The following is a 26,765-nucleotide window of genomic DNA, read 5'->3' as shown; positions in this document are numbered from 1 at the left end:
GGAACACAACAATACCAAGAACTGCTGAAAATAAGAAAATATATAAATAGTACCGGAACGTAACAATACTAAGTATTGCTGTTTAGCGGTAGAATATCTGATGAGTGAGTGGTACCTATCCAGACGGGCTTGCACCTAAAGCCCTACCACCTAGTCCTCACGATGTTTTCTTACACCGCTGAGCACGAGATATATTAAAATCCCAATATTTTTATTACAATAAAAATATTCAAATCAAATCAAAATGTACTCTATTCAAGCTTTTACGGGCACTTTTGAATCGTAATTTTACAGAATTATATGTAAATCTACCATCGGTTCAGATAGATTCTACCGAGACCGTCAAGACACTCAGCAATTACTCTTTTTCAACATTATAAATACAAAATTATTTCGATTATAAAACAAATTATCTAGAATGTAAAAGAATAAATTAAAAATATCATTTTCTAGAATATTATAAATGTTGAAACGTTATATCCAAAGTATATTTACTCTCCAAATACGGTGTTTGCGTGTTTGCGTCTGTCGGGAATATTTTATTCATGTACATATCTGAGACATATCACTCTTTATGAAGAAATAAATATGTTTTGATATTTAACGATTTGTTTACGTTATGTTCGATTTGTGAAATGGGACCTGGAGTTGCTTACTCGTCCAAGCAATATTGGACTATTGGATTACAACGTAAGCTAATAAATGATGAATTCAGAATCAAAAATCATTATCTGTATATATATATATTATATATATATATAATATTATAATTATTATATATGTAATATTATAATTATTATATATATAATAAAATTATATAATTTATTATATATATAATATAATATGTATTTGGAGAGTAAATGTACTTTGGATATAACGTTTCAACATTTATAATATTCTAGAAATATATATAATATATATATATATATATATATATATATATAGATAATGATTTTATTTTTAAATATTTTTATTTTATAATATATATACATTATATATATATTATTACTTCCCCGACGTAGACGCTCACTAAGAACGTATTTTACGCAAATCCCATCCAAAATACACTTTTCTTCTTACTTTTTTTTTTATATATTCGCCGGGAGGGCAAATGACTCTCCACCTGATGGTAAGTGGTAGTAGAGTCCAAACGCGATGACGGCCAGTACAGACGGCAAAAACGTTCTGCACTAGCCGCCTTCGCCTTGCCGGCCCGCAAGATGCCTCTTTACGCTTCGTTTGAAGGAACCCGGGTTGTAAGAGGAGGGGAACACGTGAGCTGGTAAGGAATTCCATTTTTGGAAGTGCGACAAAGAAAGGAGTTGCCAAATTTCTTTGTTCGCGATGGAATTGATGTCACAGTTAGGCGGTGACATCGAGAACCAGCTCGCGTGGACTTAAGAAGGAAGGGGGAAGCAGGAATTAGAGTGAATAATTCCTCAGAGCACTCGCCGTGATACAGTCGATAGAAAGCGCTCAGTGCTGCTATCTCACGACACAATTGTAAAGGTTCAAGGGTGTTTGTGACCTTTACGTCGCCAATAATGCGTACGGCACGTCGCTGCAACCGCACCAAGGCCTCCAGTAGGTACTTAGCGGAGCCATCCCAAAGGTGCGAGCAATATTCCACGCAAGACCTTACCTCTGTTTTATTTTATTATATTTTTACCCGTGCGAAACCGAGACGATTAGCTGGTTCAATATAAATGCGTTACACTTACTTATTGATTGTCATAAATCTACCACGTAAAATTTCAAAATATGTCATCGAGAATTAAGTTTTTTTTTAATTTTAAATAGAAACGTAGATAATGTATGCGATGTTCAACCATTTAATATCAAATTATTAATGTACACATCAGCGCACATACAAAAGTAATGAAATCTTTTTAATTATAATATAGATTTATCTAATAAGCCAGTAATGGCTAAATATAAAATTAAATAATTAAAAGTAATATTGTTAAAAAAAACTACGTGATCATTAAATACGTTATAATCATTATAATGGTACTTACTAATCAGTTACTTCTTGAGGTATAATTTGTGATAAGACAATATACTTATTTTTTAAGGTTTTTAATCTAAATTATTTTTGACTTTAAGATGAAAACCATTTAAATGTTTATATATATTTTTAATTGGGGGTAGAATATATCTGGCGTCATCAACAAATATTATACTAAACTAAGGAAAACATAAAATATTCATTATTTATTTACTTCTATCTGTATCTCTTAAATCAATCCGTCTATTGTTGAAAACGGAATTAAAATTCAACAGTAGTTCCTGGGATTTAATAATAAGTACATCGCGGCCATCTATATATGCTTCCTGGAACTAAAAACATACAGACACGTTAAAATTCAAGTCAATCAAAATAATGAAAAGATGCAACAACTGCGCGCACAACTCGTGTAAAGATTTGCTTATTCAAATTACAAAAACAGTATATTGTATTTAACAAAGTAACCTTATTGGATACCGCCCGCATTGTGTGAAATTCCATTTCAAAAGTTTAATGTAAATTGTTTTTCCTTGTTCCAGAATGAGAGGGACAAATGTTGTTTGTCTCGTTTTATTGTTTGGTCATCTCTCCGCTTTACCGGACACGATACGAATAGGTAAGAAAGAAAATAGATTTTTAAAATTATTTCACTACCTCCTATTCCTCTAACTTTACTCACTTTCTACCTAACCGATTGGTTTTTATCATTTTAGGACAATTTTTTTTTTGTTTTTTTTTTTGTTTTTAATTTTTTAATTTTTATTTTATAATACATTTTAATTTCAACTTTAAAAAACATATTGACACGATACTTTGTGAATGCTGGGCACACTTATAATCGATATACATAATAGAAGTTGTATGTTTAATGTATGTTTTAAATTCATAATTATTGTAGACAATGTCGCATATTATCATTTGACATTTCATGATCGTGCGTTATGGAGTTTCGAATCTGTTCTTAGAGACTAGCTCCACCTTATACATACAGTACCAATTTTAATATATCAAAGGAAACCGCGTAAAATGTGGACGAAATGCAGTAAAAGCGACGTTGAAAGAGTATCTCTTTTACGAAACATTTGGGTCACCTCAGCCTAATAATTTCTGAGCGAGAGGAATTTTGTGAAATGATTTTTATTAAATGTAATTTTAATTATTTAGTTATATTTTAATTATTTAGTTATATATTGTCCTGAAAGTTCGTTCGATTTTTTAACGCAATACATTCAAATTTCGAAGTATATTTAGTAGCCACTAGTGGTAGGGCTTTGTGCAAGCTCGTCTGGGTAGGTACCAACCACTCATCAGACATTCTACCACAAAACAGCAGCACTTGATATTGTTGTGTTCCGGTTTGAAGGGTGAGTGAGCCAATGTAATAACAGGCACAAGGGACATAAAATCTTAGTTCCAAAGGTTGGTGGCGCATTGGCTATGTAAGCGATGATTGACATTTCTTACAATGCCAATGTCTAAGGGCGTTGGTGACCACTTACCATCAGGTGGCCTATATGCTCGTCCGCCTTACTATTCTATAAAAAAAAAAGTATTTAGTTCACAAATATTTGCTAATACATTATATACCATCAGAATATTATGTTTTCAACAATCTGATATTTTCAAATCTATCCTTATCGTTACCAATTTTACGGACGACCAACAGCATTCCATTTAAAGCTACGTCAGATATTCTACTCTAAAGATAGAGAACAGACCAGTTTTATTACAAGTTACTTTCGCTATTATTTAAATTGTAACCATTTATTGTTTTTGTAATAATGAACTTTCATCTAAGATGCTATACTTAATAGGAACACTATTGTGTACTAAAGTTAAAACGTGATATGTACAACAGGGGGTCTTTTCCACCCCGAAGATGATAAACAAGAGGTTGCATTTCGCTACGCCGTGGAGAGGGTTAACGCAGACCGCGCAATACTGCCCCGAGCCAAGTTACTTGCGCAAGTTGAAACTATATCGCCACAAGACAGCTTCCATGCATCGAAACGAGGTTAGTTTTAATCACTAGAAATTGAATTCAATTTTGTTATGAACATTTGCCTAATTCTAATAAAACCTCTTTTATAACCTTAGCGTTACCATACATATATCCATACATACTTTATCAAAGGCATAGTTATAATACCTATTCTTCTAAGGGTTATGTGAGGGTTATGTAGTTTACTACGACGCTCCTTTGTGGGTTTATGTGTGTCCAACACATGTGGTGTAATTTCATAAAAATTAAGCATAATATGTAAACTTCCTGTTGTTTTTCGGGTCGGGTTTGAACCCAAAATTTTTGATTATAATTCAGATATTCTTAATCTCTCTTATTTTTTTATTAATAAGCTATTCAGACTTATTATATACAACATGATGATTATTTATTAATTTCAAATATCTTTATACATAGTATGCCATCTCCTTCGAAGCGGCGTGGCAGCAATTTTTGGCCCGCAATCGGCTCCTGCAGCGGCTCACGTGCAATCTATTTGCGATACAATGGAACTGCCACACTTAGAAACCAGGTGGGATTACCGTACAAGACGAGAATCCTGTCTCGTCAACCTCTATCCCCATCCAGCGGCACTCAGTCGGGTAAGTGGATTGAAGATAAACCTATTAACTGGGATGCATTTCATATATAGGTAATTGTGTTTTTAGAACCAGCTTCTTAGCAGAAGTGGTTTGTCCAGCGATGGCTTGTAACAGTATCTACTCTTACCGCTAAATATATTATTATATTTACAATTCGTGATTTAATCAATCTTGAGAATCTAAATCAAAGTGACTTTTTATGATCGTGTTTTTTTCATTTCAATCTTAAATCAATAATAACAATATTTATATTTTCTTTTAATATTATAATATTTAAGCTTATACAAAACGTGAAATTATATTATAGTTCTCTATTTATTATATATCGAAATGTGCGGGGTTTATTTCAGTTAATTCAAAATGTTTTAGTCTTATTAAAAATAAATTAATGTTTTACTAACTATATATAAATACACAAATACCTTTAATTGTATTAATGTATATTTAAATTATACAAATAATATTTAATCATTAATTTGAATAGTAATAAATTATAACATCTTAAATTAGTGACAATTATAATATTATACACTTTTAAACTAAACTATAAAACAAAATGAAATTTTTAAACAAAATGTATATCTAACCTATGATCTTATTAAATTAAATTTGTTCGTGTATTCATAGATTAATTATGTTCGCACACTGTTCACATATCTGTTGTAGAATTCAATAAATAAATTGAAAGTAAAACCTGTATTTTCGAACGCTTATAAAATAAAATTCATTTTATACAAGGTAAACAGATAATCATAAAAAATACAGGAACCGTTAAGCGCTGAAGCATTTATTTGGACTGTGCTATAGTAAAGGAAAAAAGATTTAATATAAATCTAAATAAAAACACGCCGTATTTGTATTAAAATTTATTGATAATGCTTTGTGATTGAAACAAAGGCCTTTAAACGGCAAACAAGCTAATGCAAATATTTTATTACAGGCGTACGTAGACCTGGTGCGGGCTTGGGGATGGAAATCGTTTACAATAGTGTACGAAAATAGCGATGGGTTAGTGCGTTTGCAGGAATTATTGAAAGCCCACGGGCCCTCCGAACTGCCCGTGGCTGTCAGACAACTGCCAGATTCACACGATTACAGGTTAAAATCTTATCACTTACAACCGAGTCTAATAAAATACGAGCAATAAAATTTACTTTCGAGTTTGTAAGGTATCAGGGGATTCAATGAACAATTTATAACCTCTCTTTATTTACAACTTAATAAACTATTAAGTAATGTAACTAAATTTCAAGTGTTTAAGATTAAAAGAATAATTATTAGTGGATCCTAAACTTGGTCGGAAGGTAAAATGTGAGAGTCACGACGAGACAATTTTCATGTACTTGTTTTAAATAAGGTAAACATCGTGAGGTCACGTGAATGTGTTAAATGAAAATATGTCACATTTGCTTCCACCAAACAGCAATGGAGTAGCTTGGCGAAATAACTTCAAAACCTTCTCCTCAAAAGGAGGGGAAGTAATCCCGGCATTGTGACATTTACAAGCTATAATTTACAAGAATAATAAATAATTCATTTATGTTTGAAAATATTACAAGTAATCACGTGTTCATATGAAGTGATATTTGCAGGCCACTTTTGAAACAAATAAAGAACTCAGCCGAGTCTCACATAGTGCTAGATTGTGCCACTGAGAGGATTAGGGATGTTTTGCAGCAAGCGCAACAGATTGGTATGATGTCGGATTACCACAGCTACCTTGTCACTTCTTTGGTGAGTCACTTAAAGTAATACGTCCCTTTATATCACTCATATTGAAGCCGTTGAAAAAAGCATTTTTTAAAAAACATCCAAGAATTCAGTTATGGGTTGTATTTAACATTTTCTAGGACAGTAACTACTAAAAATTACTACTATGGTCTAGTTTACTGTCCCCGAGTAAACAGGTTCATTCTCCATTCTTAATCCGATGGGATGCGATACGATCAAAAATAGTTTAGGTTTTGCGTATTAACACTTAACAGAAAAACCCAATAATTTTCTATTGATCAGACCCGGGGTTCGAACTTACGACCTCAGGGTCTTGTCTTACAAGCTAGTCACTAAACTAGCGGTAAAATAATAATATAATGCTGGTTATTGAAATACTAAATAAGAGACTTGATGTATTATGTATTAAAATTATTACTCTCATTATATTCAAGAATGAGAAACTTTTTTGTTTCCGGTAAGTTGCATTTTATTTAAAACGCGACGGTTTTCAAAGCAAAACTCATTAACAAATATGCATATGCACATAACCTAACTTAAGTTGAATGAACTGTTGCTGAATTTGCTCATTCAGTATTTTTAGTCACATATAATAATCTCATATATAATAATCTCTGAAAACTTAAAAACGCTTTATTTAACTTAACTATGTCAATGTATGTTTACTTAACTATGTCAGTTACTCGATACAATTTGAAGGTTGTTGAAGTTATTTAAGCTTTCCTCAAAATAAACATTAGCATAAGCAGTTTGGTACTGGTTGATATTATAAATTTATAATTAGTATATGTTAGAGCATAAATAACAGTTAAGCGCTAGCCTATATGTATATAAAAAAAAAAAGAAACTGACCATGTCGGTCAAACAAATTGCACAAAATCGCTCGGCTTCTGCAACATATATAAACAGATGTTTTTTTATATTTATGTATGAATTTTTATTTATGTATGAATATAATGATTTATATAGCTCTTGGTATATTATTAAATTACAATTATATAGTTTCACTTTAAGTAGTAGTTTTTAATTTCAACAGAATTGCTTCTTAGTTAAATAATTTTAAAATCAGTTTTGAATTTGGCTATGGCACTTGAAAAATTCGCTCTGTATGAATCGCCAGTGCAAAACATTCATCGCTGAGTTAGTTTTTTTTTTTTTATAGAATAGGAAGGCGGACGAGCATATGGGCCACCTGATTGTAAGTGGTCACCAACGCTCTTAGACATTGGCATTGTAAGAAATGTCAACCATCGCTTACATATCCAATGCGCCACCAACCTTGGGAACTAAGATTTTATGTCCCTTGTGCCTGTAATTACACTGGCTCACTCACCCTTCAAACCGGAACACAACAATATCAAGTATTGCTGTTTTGCGGTAGAATATCTGATGAGTGGGTGGTACCTACCCAGACGAGCTTGCACAAAGCCCTACCACCAGTTGTTAAAATATGTAAAGTCCACGTGATGTGTGGATAGTTTAACTATATATTCTTCTCTCATTCCCCTCCACTCCTCTTCCACGCGACAAATCTTTAAAGTATAACGTATGCCCTGACATGACCCTGTTAAATTTTTATTACATGAATAGAAGAAAAGTGCCTTTCGTAGGATTTGTGCAACTGCAATAAATCCCCAAAATGGTATGTTTTTGGGCTACAAAAAGATTTTCTAGTCTTTTGAAAAAAGTATTCAGTAGTTAAGTAAGATAATTAAAATAATTTATAGCTACTCGTCGTTATTAAAGGCTTCCGTTGAAACATGAAAAATATTTGGTGGCAGTTTTGTTCGACTGCTCATTCAAATTGTATGCGTATTTCCTATGACAAACCCAGTTTAAATTGCCCCGAATTAAGAGCTTAAATTATTTCACCGCTATTTTGGCCGGGTTCATTACTACACCACTAGGTTCATTAGGATACAACGAGAAATATATAAAGTGTACATAATATATCAGTAAATTATATATAGCCCCGACGCCTGGTAGATTTATGTAAAATAAAATAATATGTACTGATATCTGTAATGTCAAACCATTTTAACAAAATCCATTGATGGTAGAGGACACAAGGTTATAAAATTCGTTATTAATAAAGGAACAAGAATCGGATGAGGCAGCCCAGCTTCACAAAAAATCCTTAAACAAAAATCTGTGATTGTTATTGTTTCACGTTTATAAACAGAGATCAGGCGTGGAAAGAAATCAGCTTTAGTGCTGCGTATGGGGCAATTACCATTATCACTTCCTAAATCGTGTCTAAGAATGAGAATCTTTTGATGGAAATATTCTGTAACTTTTTACTAGACCGACCGACTTTTTTATAGACCAGGGCCTAGAGGCAGTCGATAGTACCAAACTTATACACATAATTTTGCACCGATAGCGATTCCTTCAATATAGGAAGCAGTCGAAAGGTACACATGTCAGCTCAAAACAATGTACTCGATTGAACTACCGAGAGAATTAGGTACGTGCTTAGCATATTTTTGAATAGTTAGAGTTATCGCAATATTTGTCGATTCGAAATATTCGCTACAAGCGAATAACCCTATTCTATAACTACGTCATAGCGGTTGAGTGGCTTACCGTTCAAACCGAAAAACCACAATAATAAATAATGTTTTGCAGTAAATGACCAAGTGGTCACCACCGCTATGGGCCAACATGGTATAACCATCATTTGGCCCTTTTGTCCGTCCTCCGTACAGTTATTCTCCGTTATTTTGGTCAATGTGATTTTACGAAAACAACTATTATATTCAATAGTTATATATAAACTTTGTAAAAGTCAAAAATTCAACCCACCCCTGTGGCACCGTTAAGCTGATTAGGAACAGGCAAGGGTGTATGTGTGTGTGTAGAAACAAACATGTATTGTGCGTGAAATTCTTGCAGATTATGGGTCATGGAATGACAGCCAAGTCTTACTACTTATATCACGAATTATCTTTTGAAGTAAAAAAGAATCACATGACTTTAATTACAAACAAATAATGTTTATACATATTTACTTTTACATCATTTACGATAGGATACAATAGACGGTTTTATACAACAGGTTTTCATTATTACTATATAGGATCTTCATAGCGTCGACTTGGAAGAATTTAAATACGGTGGAACGAACATAACAGCTCTGAGGCTTCTTGATCCTGAACGAGCTGAAGTTCAAAGAGTCGTTCGAGACTGGGTTTACGATGAAGCGAGAAAGGGACGGAAGCTGCAACTAGGACACACATCGGTAAAGGTAATCGAAATCCTATATAAAGTTTGGCAGCGGCGTTAACGTTTGTATGTGACTACATTCTGTTCTTTGTTTCAGGAGAATATGACTTTTATAAAGGTATGTCATTTATAATCGAAATGTCACAAATATCATATTTCATACCGTCTTTGTAGACATTTAAATATCGAATTTTACATCGAAAATTTCGCAATACTTATAAGTATATCAATATAAACCTAAGCTCTATTTTCTATTTTGTCAATAAAATATTCCACCACAGCATACAATAACCCATACCATAAAATTTTACGTGATTTCGGTTTTATGTGATCTCGTATTTGATATTAAAATTTATTGCGCGTGAATAATTTTCGATTGAACGTGGTTGGCAGATGTGTCTTAAATTAAATGATGTTTTAATTATCTCGGTAATTACAATAATTATTTGTTTCCATTTTATAACAAAACAGGATATTGATGGTGAAATACAGGTCGTAATAATGCGAACATCGATGGTTCGACTATGACTTCCGATAAATTCTGTTTCAATTAACTTAACCAGATATTCATTGGGAAAGGCAATATTAGTATTGCTTTGACATGTATATTACTTTTCGACTGTCGGGTTTTGGTCTCTAATCGTAAGTTATAAAGGTTAAAAACCTCTGCAGACAGAGACTGCGTTGATGTATGACGCGGTACATTTATTTGCGAAAGCGTTACACGACCTTGACACTTCGCAACAAATCGATGTAAGACCGCTGTCATGCGAAGCCGAAGACACATGGCCTCACGGGTACAGCCTCATTAACTACATGAAAATTGTAAGTAAGACATTTTAACCCTTATTGTATATAACACAAGGAGTAATTTACTTTATATATAGATTATTTGCTCTTAAGAATTTGTGCAAGAAAATAAACTAACTATTGCAATTAATTTTATTCGTTGTTGAAAATTAGAACTTTAGAATAAAGTAAGATTGAATATCTGTAATAAAATTAAAACAAATTATAATCGCTACATTACGCTTTTGAAATCCTACATAAATTTATTCCTAGAATATAATGAAATTATGAATCCTACATAAATTTATTCCTAGAATATAATGAAATTATGGACATAAAAAAATAATTCAAACTGTGAACTCATATTTTATAGCATCTTATATATATTAAAAACTTTAGTCTGTTGAGAGACCATTAAAACAACTTTTTATAACATTGTTTAATTTAAAAATCAATTATCTAAAGTACGCAGAAAACATTTCACCAAACACGTCTAAATACCTATTAACACGGCTTTAATGAACAGGTTGAAATGAAAGGCTTAACGGGAGTTATAAAGTTCGATCATCAAGGATTCAGAAGTGACTTTACTCTCGATATCATCGAACTTACGAGAGAGGGCCTCCAGAAAGCGGGAACTTGGAATTCCTCAGAGGGTGTTAATTATACAAGATCGTATGGGGATAATCAAAAGCAAATAGTTGAAATACTTCAAAACAAAACGCTCGTCGTTACTACAATTTTGGTAAGTTGTTACTAAATTCTAAAGAACAACACCCTAGCGAGTCATAGAAAGGAAATTAATAAGCCCGTCATGTACATATATTTTCCCGGAAAAGTGAACAGGGGATTAATATACCTATAATATGCGAAGAAGCCCTTATTCCAAGTAAATATTTCCCTTTCACAGAGGAAATGCTTGCTTAAAACTAGCTATTGCACGTGACTTCATTCGCGTCTTCAATTCGTCACACCAACGTGCGTTTTTTTTTTCTAAATTCGTTTGTAATCTATATTCCGAATTGTGAATTGAAAGTGTTACTTTCAACTAATATTATAAAGTAATACGTATTCAAAGTTCTTGTTAAGACCTACAGACCAAATATTTAAGGCTTTGTCATGGTTAATATAGTGGTAAATAATATACATTTCCTATAATACTTTTCTGAAAAGCAATTATTGTAACTCAATTCTAATAGTATAATACTTCAAACGAAACTATCCAAGCTTAAAATTAAACGATGCTCAGCAGCTTTTAACTGAACATTTTATTCTTTATAATCAAATTCTGCCTCTGATCTCGTAGAGCGCGCCCTATTGCATGCGTAAGGAGGCAAGCGAGAAATTAACAGGAAACGCACAATTTGAAGGCTATGCCATTGATCTCATAAATGAAATATCAAAAATTCTCGGCTTCAATTATACGTTCAAACTTGCGCCTGACGGTCGATACGGGTCCTATAACCGGGAGACGAAAGAGTGGGACGGCATGATACGGGAATTGTTGGAGCAAAGAGCGGATGTGGCGATTGCGGACCTCACTATCACTTATGACAGGCAAGCAGTTTTTTTTTTATTGTAGCAAAATACATACAATTGAAAACATCGAAAAATATACAGCCTTCAATTTGTACAAACATTAAATAAGGTTTTATTTGTCCTACTTTAATAAAAAAAAAAACATCTGTCACTATTTTTGGTCTTAAAATGTTTCTTATAAACTTTAACGAAGTTAGTTAATTTTATTTTTGAACAATACGGAACCACTTTATTAATTAGTACTTCAAATACATAAATATATTGTAATATAAATTTATATTGTTTTACTATTCTTGAAACATATTAACGAAGATTAAGGCGACATTATCGTTAGATACTTGAAGTAATTTCCCCCGAGATCAACGCCTACGCTTCGATGACTCGAAACTAGTTTCATCGCGGCATTTATGAAATAAACATAATAAGTAATGATCATACCGCTTAACTCTACGTTATTTCATAATACCATATCGTTATTAATCTAATAATAAATAATATATATATATATATATATATATATATATATATATATATATATATATACTATGAATAATATATTAATCACACAAAAGGCAACAGATGATAATTATTAATAATATATATTAAAAATGGTAACTGGATACTTCATAGGATCTATGCACTCCGAAACAGTGGTATCTTTAGATATAAGTTGATTCTGCAAAATGACTTAGGTACTATTCGAAAGGGTATCGCTGGTTTTTTAGTGGGTATTCCGATGTTCGGGGCGCATTCGGCGCCTTGGACATTTTCCAGCGTAAAACAAAAAGAAAAAAAAATGTACTATTCGAATAACTAAATTTTGTTTTACATTTTATGGTGCAAAAATATAAGTCAAATATCTTTCAAACTTGCTTGATTATCGATTGTTTGTATAAAATTTGTTAGATTTTGACGAACAACGCACGAAGTAAAGCAGATAGTTCGATAATAAATTATAAGATTACGTTACGCGAAAAAACCTACAAACGATTCGTTTTGTTTACGCTTGTTCGAAATGTCTACAAAGCGTCATTCAAAAGTCAGTATGGGAAAACATGTATTGTTTCTAATGATTGACGAAATATCCTCTTACTGTGATTGGTGAAAAAGAAATTCTGATGAAATTGAAGTTATAACTTTTATTACTTATTTTATTGTTCGTGAAGAACCTGGACCGAATAGATAATTCTTAAAAACTAACGAAATGAGATAAGATTTTTTTTGAGTGTATATAATATTTAAAGTTATAAGAACCTACTATCATGCAGCGATTACAATGTCCTATCCTACTTTACAATTTAACATATCAATACTTCATTGTTAATGGAAATATTTCTTTACCTGACAGTTCAAAAAAATAATTTCATTTATACAGGGAACAGGTCGTGGACTTCACAATGCCATTCATGAATCTAGGGATTTCGGTCCTTTACCGCAAACCTATTAAGCAGCCGCCGAACCTTTTCTCGTTTTTATCTCCCTTATCCCTAGATGTATGGATTTATATGGCCACAGCGTACTTGGGCGTATCGGTGCTGCTCTTTATACTGGCCAGGTAAGTGAATTTTTCTTTTGTAAGTGGGTGCGACAAAAGCACCCAGTCGCAGTAAAGCTATGATTTTAATATAAAAAATGTACTCTTTTAAAACTTTTCTATTAATTATGTCATCTTTATTGACGTAGCATACTTCATAATACATAACGTGTAAGTAATAATTTTCTTATTAGTTAATTACTAATAACTATTAAATTATGTATGTGATTAAACCTTTAAATAATATTCGTAATTTATAAACTCTAACTCCTTAGGAGCTGCTGAATCTTAATATACTCATATGTATGAATATTTTAAATAATTACAAATCAATAAAAAATAGAAAAAAAATTATCGATATAATCAACAAAGACAAAGTATCAAGTGGTAACGTGCTTAACATCAACGTGCGTGTAATATAATTTATTGTTGATTAAAGATCATAATCAAAACTATTATATATTTCCATACTAACAATATTTCAGAGTATCAAGTAGACCAAACTCAGATCATTTTGATAGCATTTAAATAATGATCATGAAAGATTACAATATCAAATATTTAGCTGCAACTTTGAGTATAATATAAATCATCAATCTAATATACATCAGGTTTACACCATATGAATGGCATCAAACGCATACACCGGACGGTGAAAAATTGGAAAATATCTTCTCTCTATCAAACTGCTTGTGGTTTGCAATCGGATCCTTAATGCAACAAAGCTGTGACTTTTTACCCAAGTAAGATAGCTTGTAACATGAGCCTTCAAGTGTTTTTCAAATGTATCAGGATGTTAGTGAACTCAGCGAAGTCCACAGCATTCATTGTAAAACGAGTGGGTAGACCGATAATCGTTAATCTGTTGCCATTATCTGTAATTTCAAATGCACTTAAAAAAACATATACTTCAAATTTATGCAAAACTTTTGCATAAATTTGAAGTATATGTTTTTTGGATTGAATTTGAAATTCAGCAATAAATGGAAAATTATTTACGACAGAAAAAAATTAAATGGGCATATTTGGGCACAGGTTCAGCCCGTACGAGTGGGACAACCCCCGGAACTGTCTAGACGAGCCGCCGGTGCTGGAGAATCAGTTCACACTGTTGAACTCGCTGTGGTTCACTATCGGATCCTTGATGCAGCAAGGTTCGGATATCGCACCGAAGTAAGTCAAAATAACGACGATTATGAGCTCGATCATCAAAATTGCGAACAATTAGATAAATCATAAATTCTCAAAGGACTAGAAATATTGGAAACGCTTAACTTGTAAACGAATTTTCATATAGTATATTAAACCATTGCTATCAATTGCGTAAATCACTATGACTTCCTTTTGCTAATTAGTTTCAAAACGACCACAGCCCTTTGTGAATTTGAAGCTTCGGTAGTCGCCGGGAGCGACCAATCTAAATAGAAGCGTGTTTGGAATCCGAAATGGGTTCCATAATAGTTAGCTAAAAAGTTTGTGGTTTAGTTGCTAATTTGACATAAGAAAATGATTTTGACAATGCACGTAAAATTTTTGTGCTTTCATAGTATCCATAGCTTGCTGCATCAAGTTTTAAATTTGCGTAGTCTTAAATTGAGATCGATTTTACATTATAATATCAAAGGCAAACATGTTCAGTGTAATGAAAAATCGTTCTCTAGTTTCATATGTATGTTTTACTTTGATTAATTAAAATTAATTTATTTTAAGAACACGTTGAAGTTTATTCAACATTTCATTGTTAAACATCTATGTAAAATGATATAAATGTTTGATATGTAAGCAAATTAAAATTAAATGTCTTAATAGGTTGTTATGTAATACATCGTGTTGATACGCGTTTTAAATGTAACAAAATAATGAATGTATTACAGGAAATTTCATGTAACGTAAACAGTAGCACTTAAGCGACATTCCGTACTAATCAGAAACAACACGTCAAGTGGCGTAGGGTGACTGGGTTTTTGAAATAATTGTTCGTGTGCATAAAAACATAAAGCTTTAATTTTTGTTTGAGTATACACATATAATATCTTATTTGACATAATAGTCATTTGACATAAGATCTCTTACAATTACAAAAATACGGTGGCGTTGAAATCAACATAATATCAATTTAATTAACAAAATATGATACAGAGCGGTGTCAACTCGGATGGTGGCAGGAATGTGGTGGTTTTTCACATTGATCATGATATCCTCGTACACTGCTAACTTAGCAGCTTTTCTGACTGTGGAACGAATGGACTCACCAATCGAAAGTGCTGAAGATTTGGCCAAACAGACTAAAATTAAATATGGCGCTTTAAAGGGTGGATCAACAGCGGCTTTCTTTAGGGTAATTTCTAAAATTAAGTACATAACTGTATTTTTTTTAATTTCTTAACTAAGGTCTTAAGGTTTCGTGTTTATGTTTCCGCTGTCGCAGGTTAGAATGCTACTTATGTCACAATTTTATATTGTTTGACGCTCAAGCTGCTGTTTAAATTTGTACAAATTTTATATCATAACTCTTTTACTATATCATGGCATTCATTATTTTCCCAGCAGATTAAAACAAGATACCCGATATCATCTTTTACTTTCATTACTTTGTTGTCGACGTTGTTTGGGCGTAAGATTAATAACCATTCTTCTAAGATTAACACTGAAATTATGTACGTAATTAATTATTGTTTGTTAAAAACAGGCGTCGCCACCATCTCTGTGAGCTGGGATCTCATTTCCGTGTAGATTTTTTAAGTCCTTTTAATAAATCATTTTTTTTGGTATTGTTAAACAGTATATGACCATCTAATGATTTAGTATCCGGTATTCAATACACGATTTTTTCGGTTAAAGCTCGAAGGCGTGGCTGATTTTGAAATGTTGATGATATGGCATTCCGGCATCCATGCAGCAGCGGCGTCATTTACACGAAGCTTAGGTCATTTCATTTATCACAAAGATCAAATAGGCTAAATTCCGTGAAGTCGTTTATATATGAGTTTTTAGATATTAAATTTAAATATGTAACATTATTGACATTCAGGATTCTAATTTCTCGACCTATCAACGTATGTGGTCATTCATGGAATCAGCCCGTCCTTCTGTATTCACAAGTAGCAACAAGGAAGGGGAGGAGAGGGTAATGAGGGGCAAAGGAGCTTACGCATACCTCATGGAATCCACGACAATTGAATATGTTGTTGAACGGAACTGTGACCTCACGCAAGTGGGAGGGATGTTGGATTCTAAAGGATATGGAATCGCTATGCCACCAAGTGAGTCTTATTTCTTTAAATATATTTTCATATTTTTTCCAGTCACCGTCTGTAGTTACCTTTGTCCATAGACACTGTCACTGCATAAATCACGAATCCATTATGATACCATCAATGCGCCGCCAGCCATGCGTACTAATAGCTATAATATAGCAATAGCCCGTGGCGCAAGACATAATTTATTGCATTGTATAAAGCAAGATAGAGCGAGCAGACTAAGCGTTTCCTGTGTATCAGTACTCAATATAAAAATAAACTTGGTGGTAAGGCTTCTTAGTACAAGCCCGTCTGTGTAGGTACCAACCACTCATCATTTACATCGTCGTTCAAGTAACTTTCAGTTCCGAGTTCAGAGTAGTTTCAGGCACAAGTAATATAACATCTTATTTCCCAAGGTCGGTGGCGCATTGATGAGGTACAGAATGGTCAATATAGCACACAACACAATACAGCACCAATGTTTATTTGTGGTGATCATTATTCACCATCAGGTTGCCCATTTTCTAGTCGCCTATTATAAATAAACAATAAAAAAACAACCTATAAAAATACCCGACATAACCGAGATTGCAACGCATGTTGCGTTCTTTATTTAATTATTTGTAAAATAGTATCCGATAAGTTACACTAAGTATGTTGACAGTATTGTACCATAATCCTTCACGTTCTAACAATAATTGAACAAACTATCAATCCAATCGGATAAATAAGAAGAACGCACAGATGACGAACAAAAACTAATAACTGCTATAAAACAAAATTAATTGTCAAGCTTGACAAGTTAATTAATTTCATGCATTTCATTGGCTATAATTCAACGCTCATTGGTCGGCTATTACGTCATCGTCTGCCACAGACCAATGACCGTTCAGATAAAACGCGAATTAGTTAATCAGAATCTAGAAGTTATTGTCTTATTTATACGCTCATATAACCACGTTATAGTTAGATTTAGACGGACAAAACATAAGCTAAAATTTAATGCAAGGAAAAATTATATCGCAAATGCACATTCTTCCGGTCACGGCTCTCTAACGTATGAACGTTTGTAGACTCACCATACCGTACTGCTATAAGCGGAGCTGTTTTGAAACTGCAAGAGGAAGGAAAATTACACATATTAAAAACGAAATGGTGGAAAGAAAAACGTGGCGGCGGATCCTGCAGGGTACGTAGAACTTTAGTTATCATTTTCATTGTTTGTTGTAAAACATTCAAAGTCAAATTAAAGTCCACTCATAACTTAAGGATTGGAGGTCATTTCACCACGCCAACCTTCACTAGTCGGAGTGGCACTCGAAGAAGAAGAAGAAGAATATATTCTGATAAATGTAGGTTTCCTTACGATGCTTTACGTTAGTGAACACGAGATGATTATAAATACGAATTAACATCGTTGATCTATCCATTAGGCTGTTGAGAAGATATAAGCGAACAAATTTTAATTCGTATTACTAAAAACAAAAACCTTAAATCTAAATAAAATATCAAGAATTTGTTTAACATTACGCGTTGAAGACCGAATATAATATCTAAATATAAATAATGTCTCTAGCTACATAAAAGTATTAATCAAAATAAAAAATAAAAACAAACAAAAACTATAAGAACAATTTTTGAATTAAATCAATACAGCAAATATATTTCTTATCTGTAGGTATTCAATAAGTATATCATTTGATTGATAAACGAATTTCCCGATTCTTGAATGTTTCATCTACAGTTTTTCATCTATAGTTTATTATATATTATAGTGAAATTACTTAAACAGTAATTATACATCAGTACATATTTTAAATCAATAACATTTTTTAATTTCCTTTAATTAATAATTATTACAGATTAGAACATCGTTATCTTGTCATATTCAGCTATATTTTATGTAATATATTATTATTGTTTTTGTGTATGTGTATAACATAAATACACACGAACAAAATTACATTGGCTAAGCCCATTGCCTATTTAGTATAACAAAATAGTTTAAGTAAAAAGCGCCATCACCAGAGCAAGATTACATAAAATAGGTTTCAATATCCGGTAGGTGAGAGGGGTGAAGTGAAGTGAAATACAGAAGCTACAACGCGTGCGCTTTTATGGTTTTATGGCTACATTCCGACAACTAAAAAAATATGTGCCTATTATGAAAAATTTCGTGTTCGTAGATACGGACCCATACATTTTAGGAATGCTTGTAATATATATAACTTCAGTATAATTTAATTATGCGCTTATAATTTGTCTCGTTTTAAACGCTCTTACTTGGTGGTAGGGATTTGTGCAAGCCCATCTGGGTAGGTACCACTCACTTATCAGATTATTCTACCGCTGAACAGCAATAAGTATTGTTGTGTACCGGTTTAAATGGTGAGTGAGCCAGTGTAACTACAGGCACAAAGAACGTGACATCTTAGTTTCATGCCACATATTGGCGATGTAATGAGTGGTTAATATTTTTTACATAGCGAATGTCTAGATTCTGGTGACCTTGTGGTGACCACTTACCATCAGGTAGCTCATGTTCACGTCCACCTTCCTTTATTATAAAAAAGCTACACTTATTGATTGACACACTGAAAAAACATTCCAATTAAATTAATTTGCAGATTGAAGCTAATGACAATAGTTACAAAATGCTTGGCGCATAAATTCTTGATTTTATGATATGCGATTTTAATCCCGTGTAAAAATAAGAATAACTCATTCATTACAACACACAACTCATTATAAAATTAAACGTATAAACAAAAAACAACAAAATTAAAATAACAAATTAATTACAATTAAATCACAATATTAAATAATAAGCCGAGATGGCCTAGTGGTTAGAACGCGTGAATCTTAACCGATGATCGTGGGACCCCGGCAAGCAACACTGAATATTCATGTGCTTAATTTGTATTTATAATTCATCTCCTGCTTGACGATGAAGGAAAACATCGTGAGGAAGCCTGCAAGCTAATTTAATTGAAATTCTGCCACATGTGTATTCTACCAACCCGCATTGGAGCAGCGTGGTGGAATAAGCTCCAAACCTTCTCTTCAAAATAGAGAGGAAGCCTTAGCCCAGCTGTGGGACATCAACAAGCTGTTACTGTTACGAAATAATATTATTATTATTATAAACTAACAAACAAAATTTTTATAACTGAATTTTGTATATTATAGACAGCTCAGACTTCTAGTGTATATACAAATTTTTAACATAGTCCAATAATAATTGAAAGGACAAATTCAACAGGTCACGATCGAAGCGAATAAGCTTCAAGCATGTAAATATAATATTAGTACTATTAATAATTTATTGCTTAGTAAACTTTCAATAATATTTTTTGAACCAGGATGAAACATCGAAATCCTCTTCAACCGCGAATGAATTGGGTTTGGCGAATGTCGGGGGAGTGTTTGTAGTATTGATGGGTGGTATGGGCGTCGCCTGCGTCATCGCCGTCTGCGAGTTTGTGTGGAAGTCGAGGAAAGTGGCGGTTGACGAACGGGTATGGAAATATTATTCTTATACATCATTATAAATAATTCAATATTAAAAATCCTTTTATTATTCAAATAACTTAAAAAACTCACATAATGAACTTTGTTCTAGGTTTATTTCTAAACGTTGGTAACATTTTTTTCTCATTGTTTTTCTTAGTCGCTAGATAGTATATAGAAAAATTGCAATAATGCTAGAAGAAGTAAGGATTTCGAGGAAATTATTATATTATAATTTAGAATTATAATTAGATATTAATTTTATTAATATTTTGTGCCAGAATGGTAGTCCAAGGAGCCGATTATCCCAAGACTTCAAAACATAAATGCTTATCTAATAATTGAGCTGTGTGAGTAGGACCTAGTACAAAAATAATTCTCAACAAATAATAATTTTAGTAAAAACCATTGTCTGTTTCACCGCTGACGGAATCCCAGAAGGAAGAGGTAAATATCCCCCGAGCTTTCTTCGTCTGAGTTCTGTTTCATATTTTACAATTAATTTGTTTGTTCAGGCCTCGCTTTGTTCGGAAATGGCATCCGAGTTGCGTTCAGCGTTGAAGTGTCCGAGTGGAGGAAGCGGGGGTGCGGGTGGGCCACGTGAGGGGGCGGACTCCCCGTACTTGCACTATGGGTTCAGTACAAAGAGCCAGCTGCACTAGCGCCCGGACACCGCCTCCTCGCCTCCGAGCGATGTGTAGGCAAAGACTTTACTAGATTTGAGTGTTTAACTCATTCATATTCCCTTCTCTTCTGTAGGGGTTAATATACCCCATGTTTTTGTTAAACTTTTGTCAAAATATCTGTTAATGATGACCAATGAAATATTGATTCAAAATTGTTTTGAACAACGTTACTTCATGGAAATATTCGCAGTGTTTTAAAGTGTAATTAATTTTGTAACGAAGTACTTTAAGGCGCATTTTCACTGAAATACTTGACAATGTATTTGTAATTCTATAAGAATCACCCCCATCTTTTTGTTTATTATTTAAGGTAAATAAAGAAACTTTTGTCAGTTTTGCGGATTTTGCGAACTACGAGATGGAGTAGTGATCTTTAGTGACGTTTTGAAGAATTACTAAAACAGAAATTGCCAACTATTTCAGTAGTTGCCAAAACTAGTTAAAATCAATTCAATTTCATTATGTACTAACATGACTAGCGTGTAAATAAACCATATCGTGTAACGGTTTAAGATACAATAATATTGTTGTGAACATTACGTGTTTAAATTTTAGAAATTAACTTTAATTGATTCGCCAAATTTGATAAATGTGCCAAATGAACGTTTTGTAAATATCTACCAGTAGTGTTATTCATGTTTCTGACTAACTTTTATAAGTAGCGAATTTGATATATAACTATTTATCGATGTGTAAATACGTCATTTCCGTAGAAACGCCGTATACTTTGTGGATTATGTAACTCGACATTTAAATGAAAAATGTCTTCAAAAATGGAAGAGGTTCTAAATTCGTCTGTCAATTGTTTTTATGTATGTTCCGGTGCAATTTCTTTATGGATAGATTTTAATGTTTGTTATTGCTATTCAGTGTCAGCTGTAATGTAGTACCTCAATTTCCTTAATATTTGATATTGTTAAGTTTCTATTTGAACGTTTTAGGCAAATTTTTGAAGTCAAGTTTTTGATTTTTTTTATATAACGCGCTTTTATTATCATTGTAAATGAAGTGAGACCCAAAAGAATGGTGTCCGTATTATTAATATTTTCAAAATACGATAATATTTAAAACAAAATCATAATTTGATCTATTATAGTGATCGATTCTATATATATATGGTATTTTTGTTTTAACTGTGAGAATGATGTTTCTTTGATATAGTGTTTTAATTTTTTTCATCAATATGGATATTTGATTTGAAACATCTTATAGCGCAATTAATCAAGTATAACGATTCTATAGGTAAAGATACAGAAAAACCTTTTAAGCTTAAAGAAACCCGAACGAAGTTCCTTTCACTATATTTTATGATATAGTGAAATAAATACACAACGTTTGAGAGTAATTAAATGAAAAATAAAAAATGAAATTAATTACTTTAAATGTCCTATAGATAATAAACACGTACTATAGCAGAAGTATCGTGAAGGTTGAATTACACTTTATACAAGCTCTCATTCGCCATGTGTGTGTAACGCGATAAGGAACTTCATTCCAAAAGAGTTTAATTTTAATTAAGCGTCTTATTTTTTAATTAACGAACTACACTAAGATAACAACACTAACGGTCGTTTTGGAATATTTTTAATCTATTTATCGCAAGGGACTTTTAGACTATCGCGTTCTTAAATTCGTTTTAGTATAAAATTTGTTCGCGCGCTGTTTTGTTTATGGCTAGAGACACGCGCCCTAATACCCCTAATATGGATTACTCATAATTATAGTTTGAAAGTCCCTTATTTCAAGCTCAGTATAGAGATAGGTGTATATGTGTAGTGTTAAAATAACATATGAAACTAATTAAGTAACACAATTAATTCAAATTGACCAGGACTTAACCTTGTACTAAATGTTATCAAGAATAATATTTATATTGAAAACTAAAGCAATGTTGATGTCAGCTCAAAGTGTGCCAAATCTAATTACCCCCTCTTTAAAATATTTTGTAAGTTTACATATAAAGGTGATTATAAAAATTAAAAATTGTTTTACTATATTTTTTTTTCTTTTCCCCCCCTTTCCTTGTAAGATGACTTACTTCTGGAATATACGTTAACCTAGTCGCTGGTTTGCACAGCTGGAGATCACGAAGTCCCGGGTTCGAAACCCGTATCGGGCCCAATTTTTTTATCTTCTGTTAAGAAATTTGCAGTAGTAGCTATTAATTAGGCAAAAGTTGTATTGACAATTATTTTTTTCTTGTAAAATTATAAAATATAGCAAAATGAAAACTATTCTGGACCGCAAAGAAAAAGGGTCGGTTAGAAAATCTTCAATATCGTCAATAGTACCTGACCTAGCTTTATGAAAAAAACTATTTGGTACGTCACTTATATTGGTCGATTAAATGAATAATTAAGACTTTATTAATATATACATGATAAATGTCTTCTTATGTAGTGGCATATGAAAAAATGTCTACGAGATAAATTCGGATACTTTAAATATGTAGATATTGGATGCTTATATATAATTCTCGTGTACAATGACTATCAATATTTATCCTAAATTAATTAAAATGTGTTAATTGCATAACTTTAAATAAACTATTAACTATAACTTTATATACAATTGTTTTAACTATAACTTTACTGGCGGTAGGGCTTTGTGCAAGCCCGTTTGGCTAGGTACCACCCATTTATCAGATATTCAACCGCAAAAGAGCAGTACTTGCCAATGTCTATGGGCGTTGGTGACCACTTACCATCAGGTAGCCGATATGCTCGTTCACCTTCCTACTCTATAAAAATAAAATAATGATATATACAATGTTGTCACATTCAAAATACCACACGACAATCCGCCATATAGTAATACTACTACAGCGAATTAAATTCCTTCAGCTACATTTAATTCAGCTACAATTTATTCATTAAACGCACATCATACTATCATTAAACGTAACGTTTAACACAAAACACACACAAAGGACACTATATTGTTTTAAATATATTACGACGATACTTTAATTACTTCTAATTTGTTAAAACATCTCTAGTCTAATGGAAAAAACAGACCAACATTTATTTTTATTAAAATTAATAAAAAGTTTTTATATATGAAGTATTACGTTAAAGTATCATAATATAAGGCATAATACGAAAACAACTCAAGTATTATCGACTTATATAATATGTCAGTCCGATTTTTCACAAACGTAACCGCCTGAAGGGGATGAAAAAAGAGAATTCACAAATCGCTTTTAAGCAATGAGCATTTTAATACTACGATTTCACTTACACTAAGATTATATTGACTAACATTAACTAAAAAATATATCTTTGAGTGTATTTGAAACAAAACATGAGAAAAAAAAATTGATAATTTTTTTTAATCAAAATTCCTCGTAGGATATGTCAAAATGAAACGGCAAAAAAACAGCAAATACGAAAAAAAACATATAAATTTGAATGTATTTTTATCTGTCAACAAAACGTCGGCTTAATCGACAAAATCCCACGTGAACCGCAATATAACCGAGTGGCGTAATGTTGACCACATGAAAAAGCATATTTTTCTTATAACATAACGTCCGAGTTCAAAACAAGCGAGCAATAATATGAACGCAATTGGAAAGCTCAAAGCGAGAGTGACTGTACAAAATAGAATGAGCCTTGTTTTTATCCAAACGGGCTTGTAGCGCTCAACTCTGTATTATGCTACCACACGCTTTATATCAGCGACCCGTCATTTTACTTTAATACGAATTGCACATTTCAAGTATGAAAACTGCTTATCAAGACCATACCGTCATTATTTTGTACACTTATATATATTATTTTAAATCAACAAAGCTATTATTTATATTTTAATTATTTCAACGTACCTGTCAAGTTAATTCTACTATAAATTTTTAAGATTATGTATCTACGCAACAGAAACCACTTGAAGACATGATTTCTGTGTCAATCGTGTTTTTTGCCTCTTTCCGTTCGATTAAACAAAATATTTATATTTGGAATAAAAAAAATTACAATTATTCTCCTATCAAATATTTATTCATTTGAAATATATTATTTTTCTTATAAATCTACAAGTGTAATGATAAGATTAAAATAGATATCATATTTAAGAACATCAAGATTATTCATTTGCTTGTCTTCTATTTATTTCTGCAGTACAGTCACTTCGTATCTCAATCGTGAAATGCTAAAACTGACTTATGACGATACGCTATTTTCATGCGTATAACTTTTAAGTTTTATAATAATTATAATAGTCCATGTCGCATAGGTAATATGGTAATTCTGAAATTTCGGTGTTCTGCTAGTGTGAGTTTCGATTTTGGTCTTACAGAATGGCTCTGCAGGTCAGAGCTGCAGTTTTTTTTTTTAATACCAAATATAAATAATAATTTGACTACAGCTGGCGACCAACTTGACGACAAACTAACTTAGGAATACTTGTATTCCTTGATATCAGTTGTTGAAGCACTTGGAGCCCCAATGGGATTGACATTTAGAGAACTGAACTATGCTTATAATAATAATAAAATATTTATTATTTTTCCTGGAATCCTGTTATAAAAACGTATACATACCCGTAAGTCCCATAAAAGTCACTAACCCTGTGTAATCTGGTAATAATGGTTGTATACGTATATACAACCATTATTACCAGATATATGTGTAATAAGTTTATACTTGTTCCTGGTGTTAACAGTATGTACGTCACAATTTCTGGAAAAATCTTTTATGTTTTTGCTTACATCCATAACATTATCAAATATATATTGAGAGGCGACAGTCATTATTTTAATTTCTTTAAATTTACATCTTAGTGAATCTTAGCATTCGTCAATCTGGGAACTACTTACAAGTAACAAGTTAATGTTTCAATTCTAAGTCATTGTACTCGCGATAGCATTTCTGAAGAATCAAAGAAACTTCAATATTCACAATACGTTTTTTATTTACCTTTTCGTAGTCTTTGAAATTTATTTATCATGAGAAAAAACGCCTTAAAATTCTCCTTATTTTTTCATCCGAGATAATTATGCCCGGAAATAGCAAAAAGGATTTTGCAAGCCCTTGTATTAAATCCATCTCCTGAAAACAATTCAAATTCAATTTGAATTCTTTGTGAATTATTTTATCCATCAATCTAATACAGAAGAAACAATTTAGAAATTCATCGCCAATATCGTATTTTATTCGATAATATTGAAAATATATTTTACAGGTTCAGGTACAGTATTTAAAAATAAACCATAATATTCATAATATTATACGATAAGGATATATTCCACATCCAAGGTTGTTTCATCCGTGGGAGTGGAATTAATTCACTCAATGGTTCGAAGGACTTGAAAACTCGACTATACTTGCCCGGATTTCAATCCGTGACTTTTAATTATCATCCACAGTTTTATACACTGGGACGTCTCAATAAATTAAACATTACTTATATTTGAAATGAATCGTTATCACTTATGAGTTAATGACGTCTTGATATAGTGATAATATTTATTTGTATTACAGTGTGACGTAATTCCAATATAATAAAACTGTAATATATATCATAAAACTAACGGAGCAGAAGAGAATCCATAGCATGTTACAAAGTCTGTGAACAAATATTGGAGTGGAATTGATTTATCCCGCAAAATACAATGACAGAGCTCTAGACGCGGTCGTATTCTCGACATAACAAAGCTGCAGGTAAGACAAATATAAAAACGTAAATTTTGTTTGTTTGTTTTTCTTTCCCGGATCAATTCGGGATTCATTATCGTGATCGCCATTTATCTCTTCTATTTTGATAGTTCATAGGTTCGTGTATGTAATTTTTCCGTAGTTAACACGTTTACTTTATTTTTCAAATTGATTGCTTACAAGTCCGCTGGCTGAAGGTATAGGTTAATTATTTGGAAAAGGAGGTTTAATAGAATTGAATTT

General features: G+C 32.2%; 1 protein-coding gene across 5 annotated transcripts; it reads left to right on the top strand.

Annotated features, from left to right (window-relative positions):
- Nucleotides 1-2,548: 2,548 nt before the first annotated feature.
- Nucleotides 2,549-22,856, top strand: LOC126772172 (glutamate receptor ionotropic, kainate 2). 5 transcript variants are annotated; one of them, XR_007669630.1, is made up of 19 exons: nucleotides 2,549-2,624; nucleotides 3,867-4,022; nucleotides 4,428-4,612; nucleotides 5,553-5,710; nucleotides 6,205-6,346; nucleotides 9,423-9,590; nucleotides 9,666-9,686; nucleotides 10,241-10,393; nucleotides 10,884-11,102; nucleotides 11,664-11,914; nucleotides 13,272-13,451; nucleotides 14,466-14,603; nucleotides 15,570-15,768; nucleotides 16,462-16,693; nucleotides 17,746-17,861; nucleotides 20,035-20,190; nucleotides 20,295-20,308; nucleotides 20,464-20,629; nucleotides 20,698-20,746. XR_007669630.1 is itself a non-coding variant. In XM_050492385.1 (18 exons), the coding sequence occupies exons 1-18, from the start codon at nucleotides 2,549-2,551 to the stop codon at nucleotides 20,842-20,844; spliced, it is 2,700 nt and encodes an 899-aa protein (XP_050348342.1). In that variant the 3' UTR covers nucleotides 20,845-22,856. The 5 variants fall into 5 exon arrangements, 4 of the variants coding, with proteins under 4 accessions (XP_050348342.1, XP_050348344.1, XP_050348340.1 ...); XM_050492385.1 differs by lacking the exons at nucleotides 14,466-14,603; nucleotides 20,295-20,308 and adding an exon at nucleotides 14,042-14,173 and having other exon boundaries at nucleotides 20,621-20,629; nucleotides 20,698-22,856; XM_050492387.1 differs by lacking the exon at nucleotides 20,464-20,629 and having other exon boundaries at nucleotides 20,698-20,762.
- The last annotated feature ends 3,909 nt before the right edge of the window (nucleotides 22,857-26,765 follow it).

Source organism: Nymphalis io, chromosome 12 (genome assembly GCF_905147045.1).
Source record: "Nymphalis io chromosome 12, ilAglIoxx1.1, whole genome shotgun sequence".
Taxonomy (NCBI): Eukaryota; Metazoa; Arthropoda; class Insecta; order Lepidoptera; family Nymphalidae; genus Nymphalis; species Nymphalis io.
The sequence above is the reverse complement of the archived record's forward strand: the minus strand, read 5'-3'. Positions and strand labels throughout refer to the sequence as shown.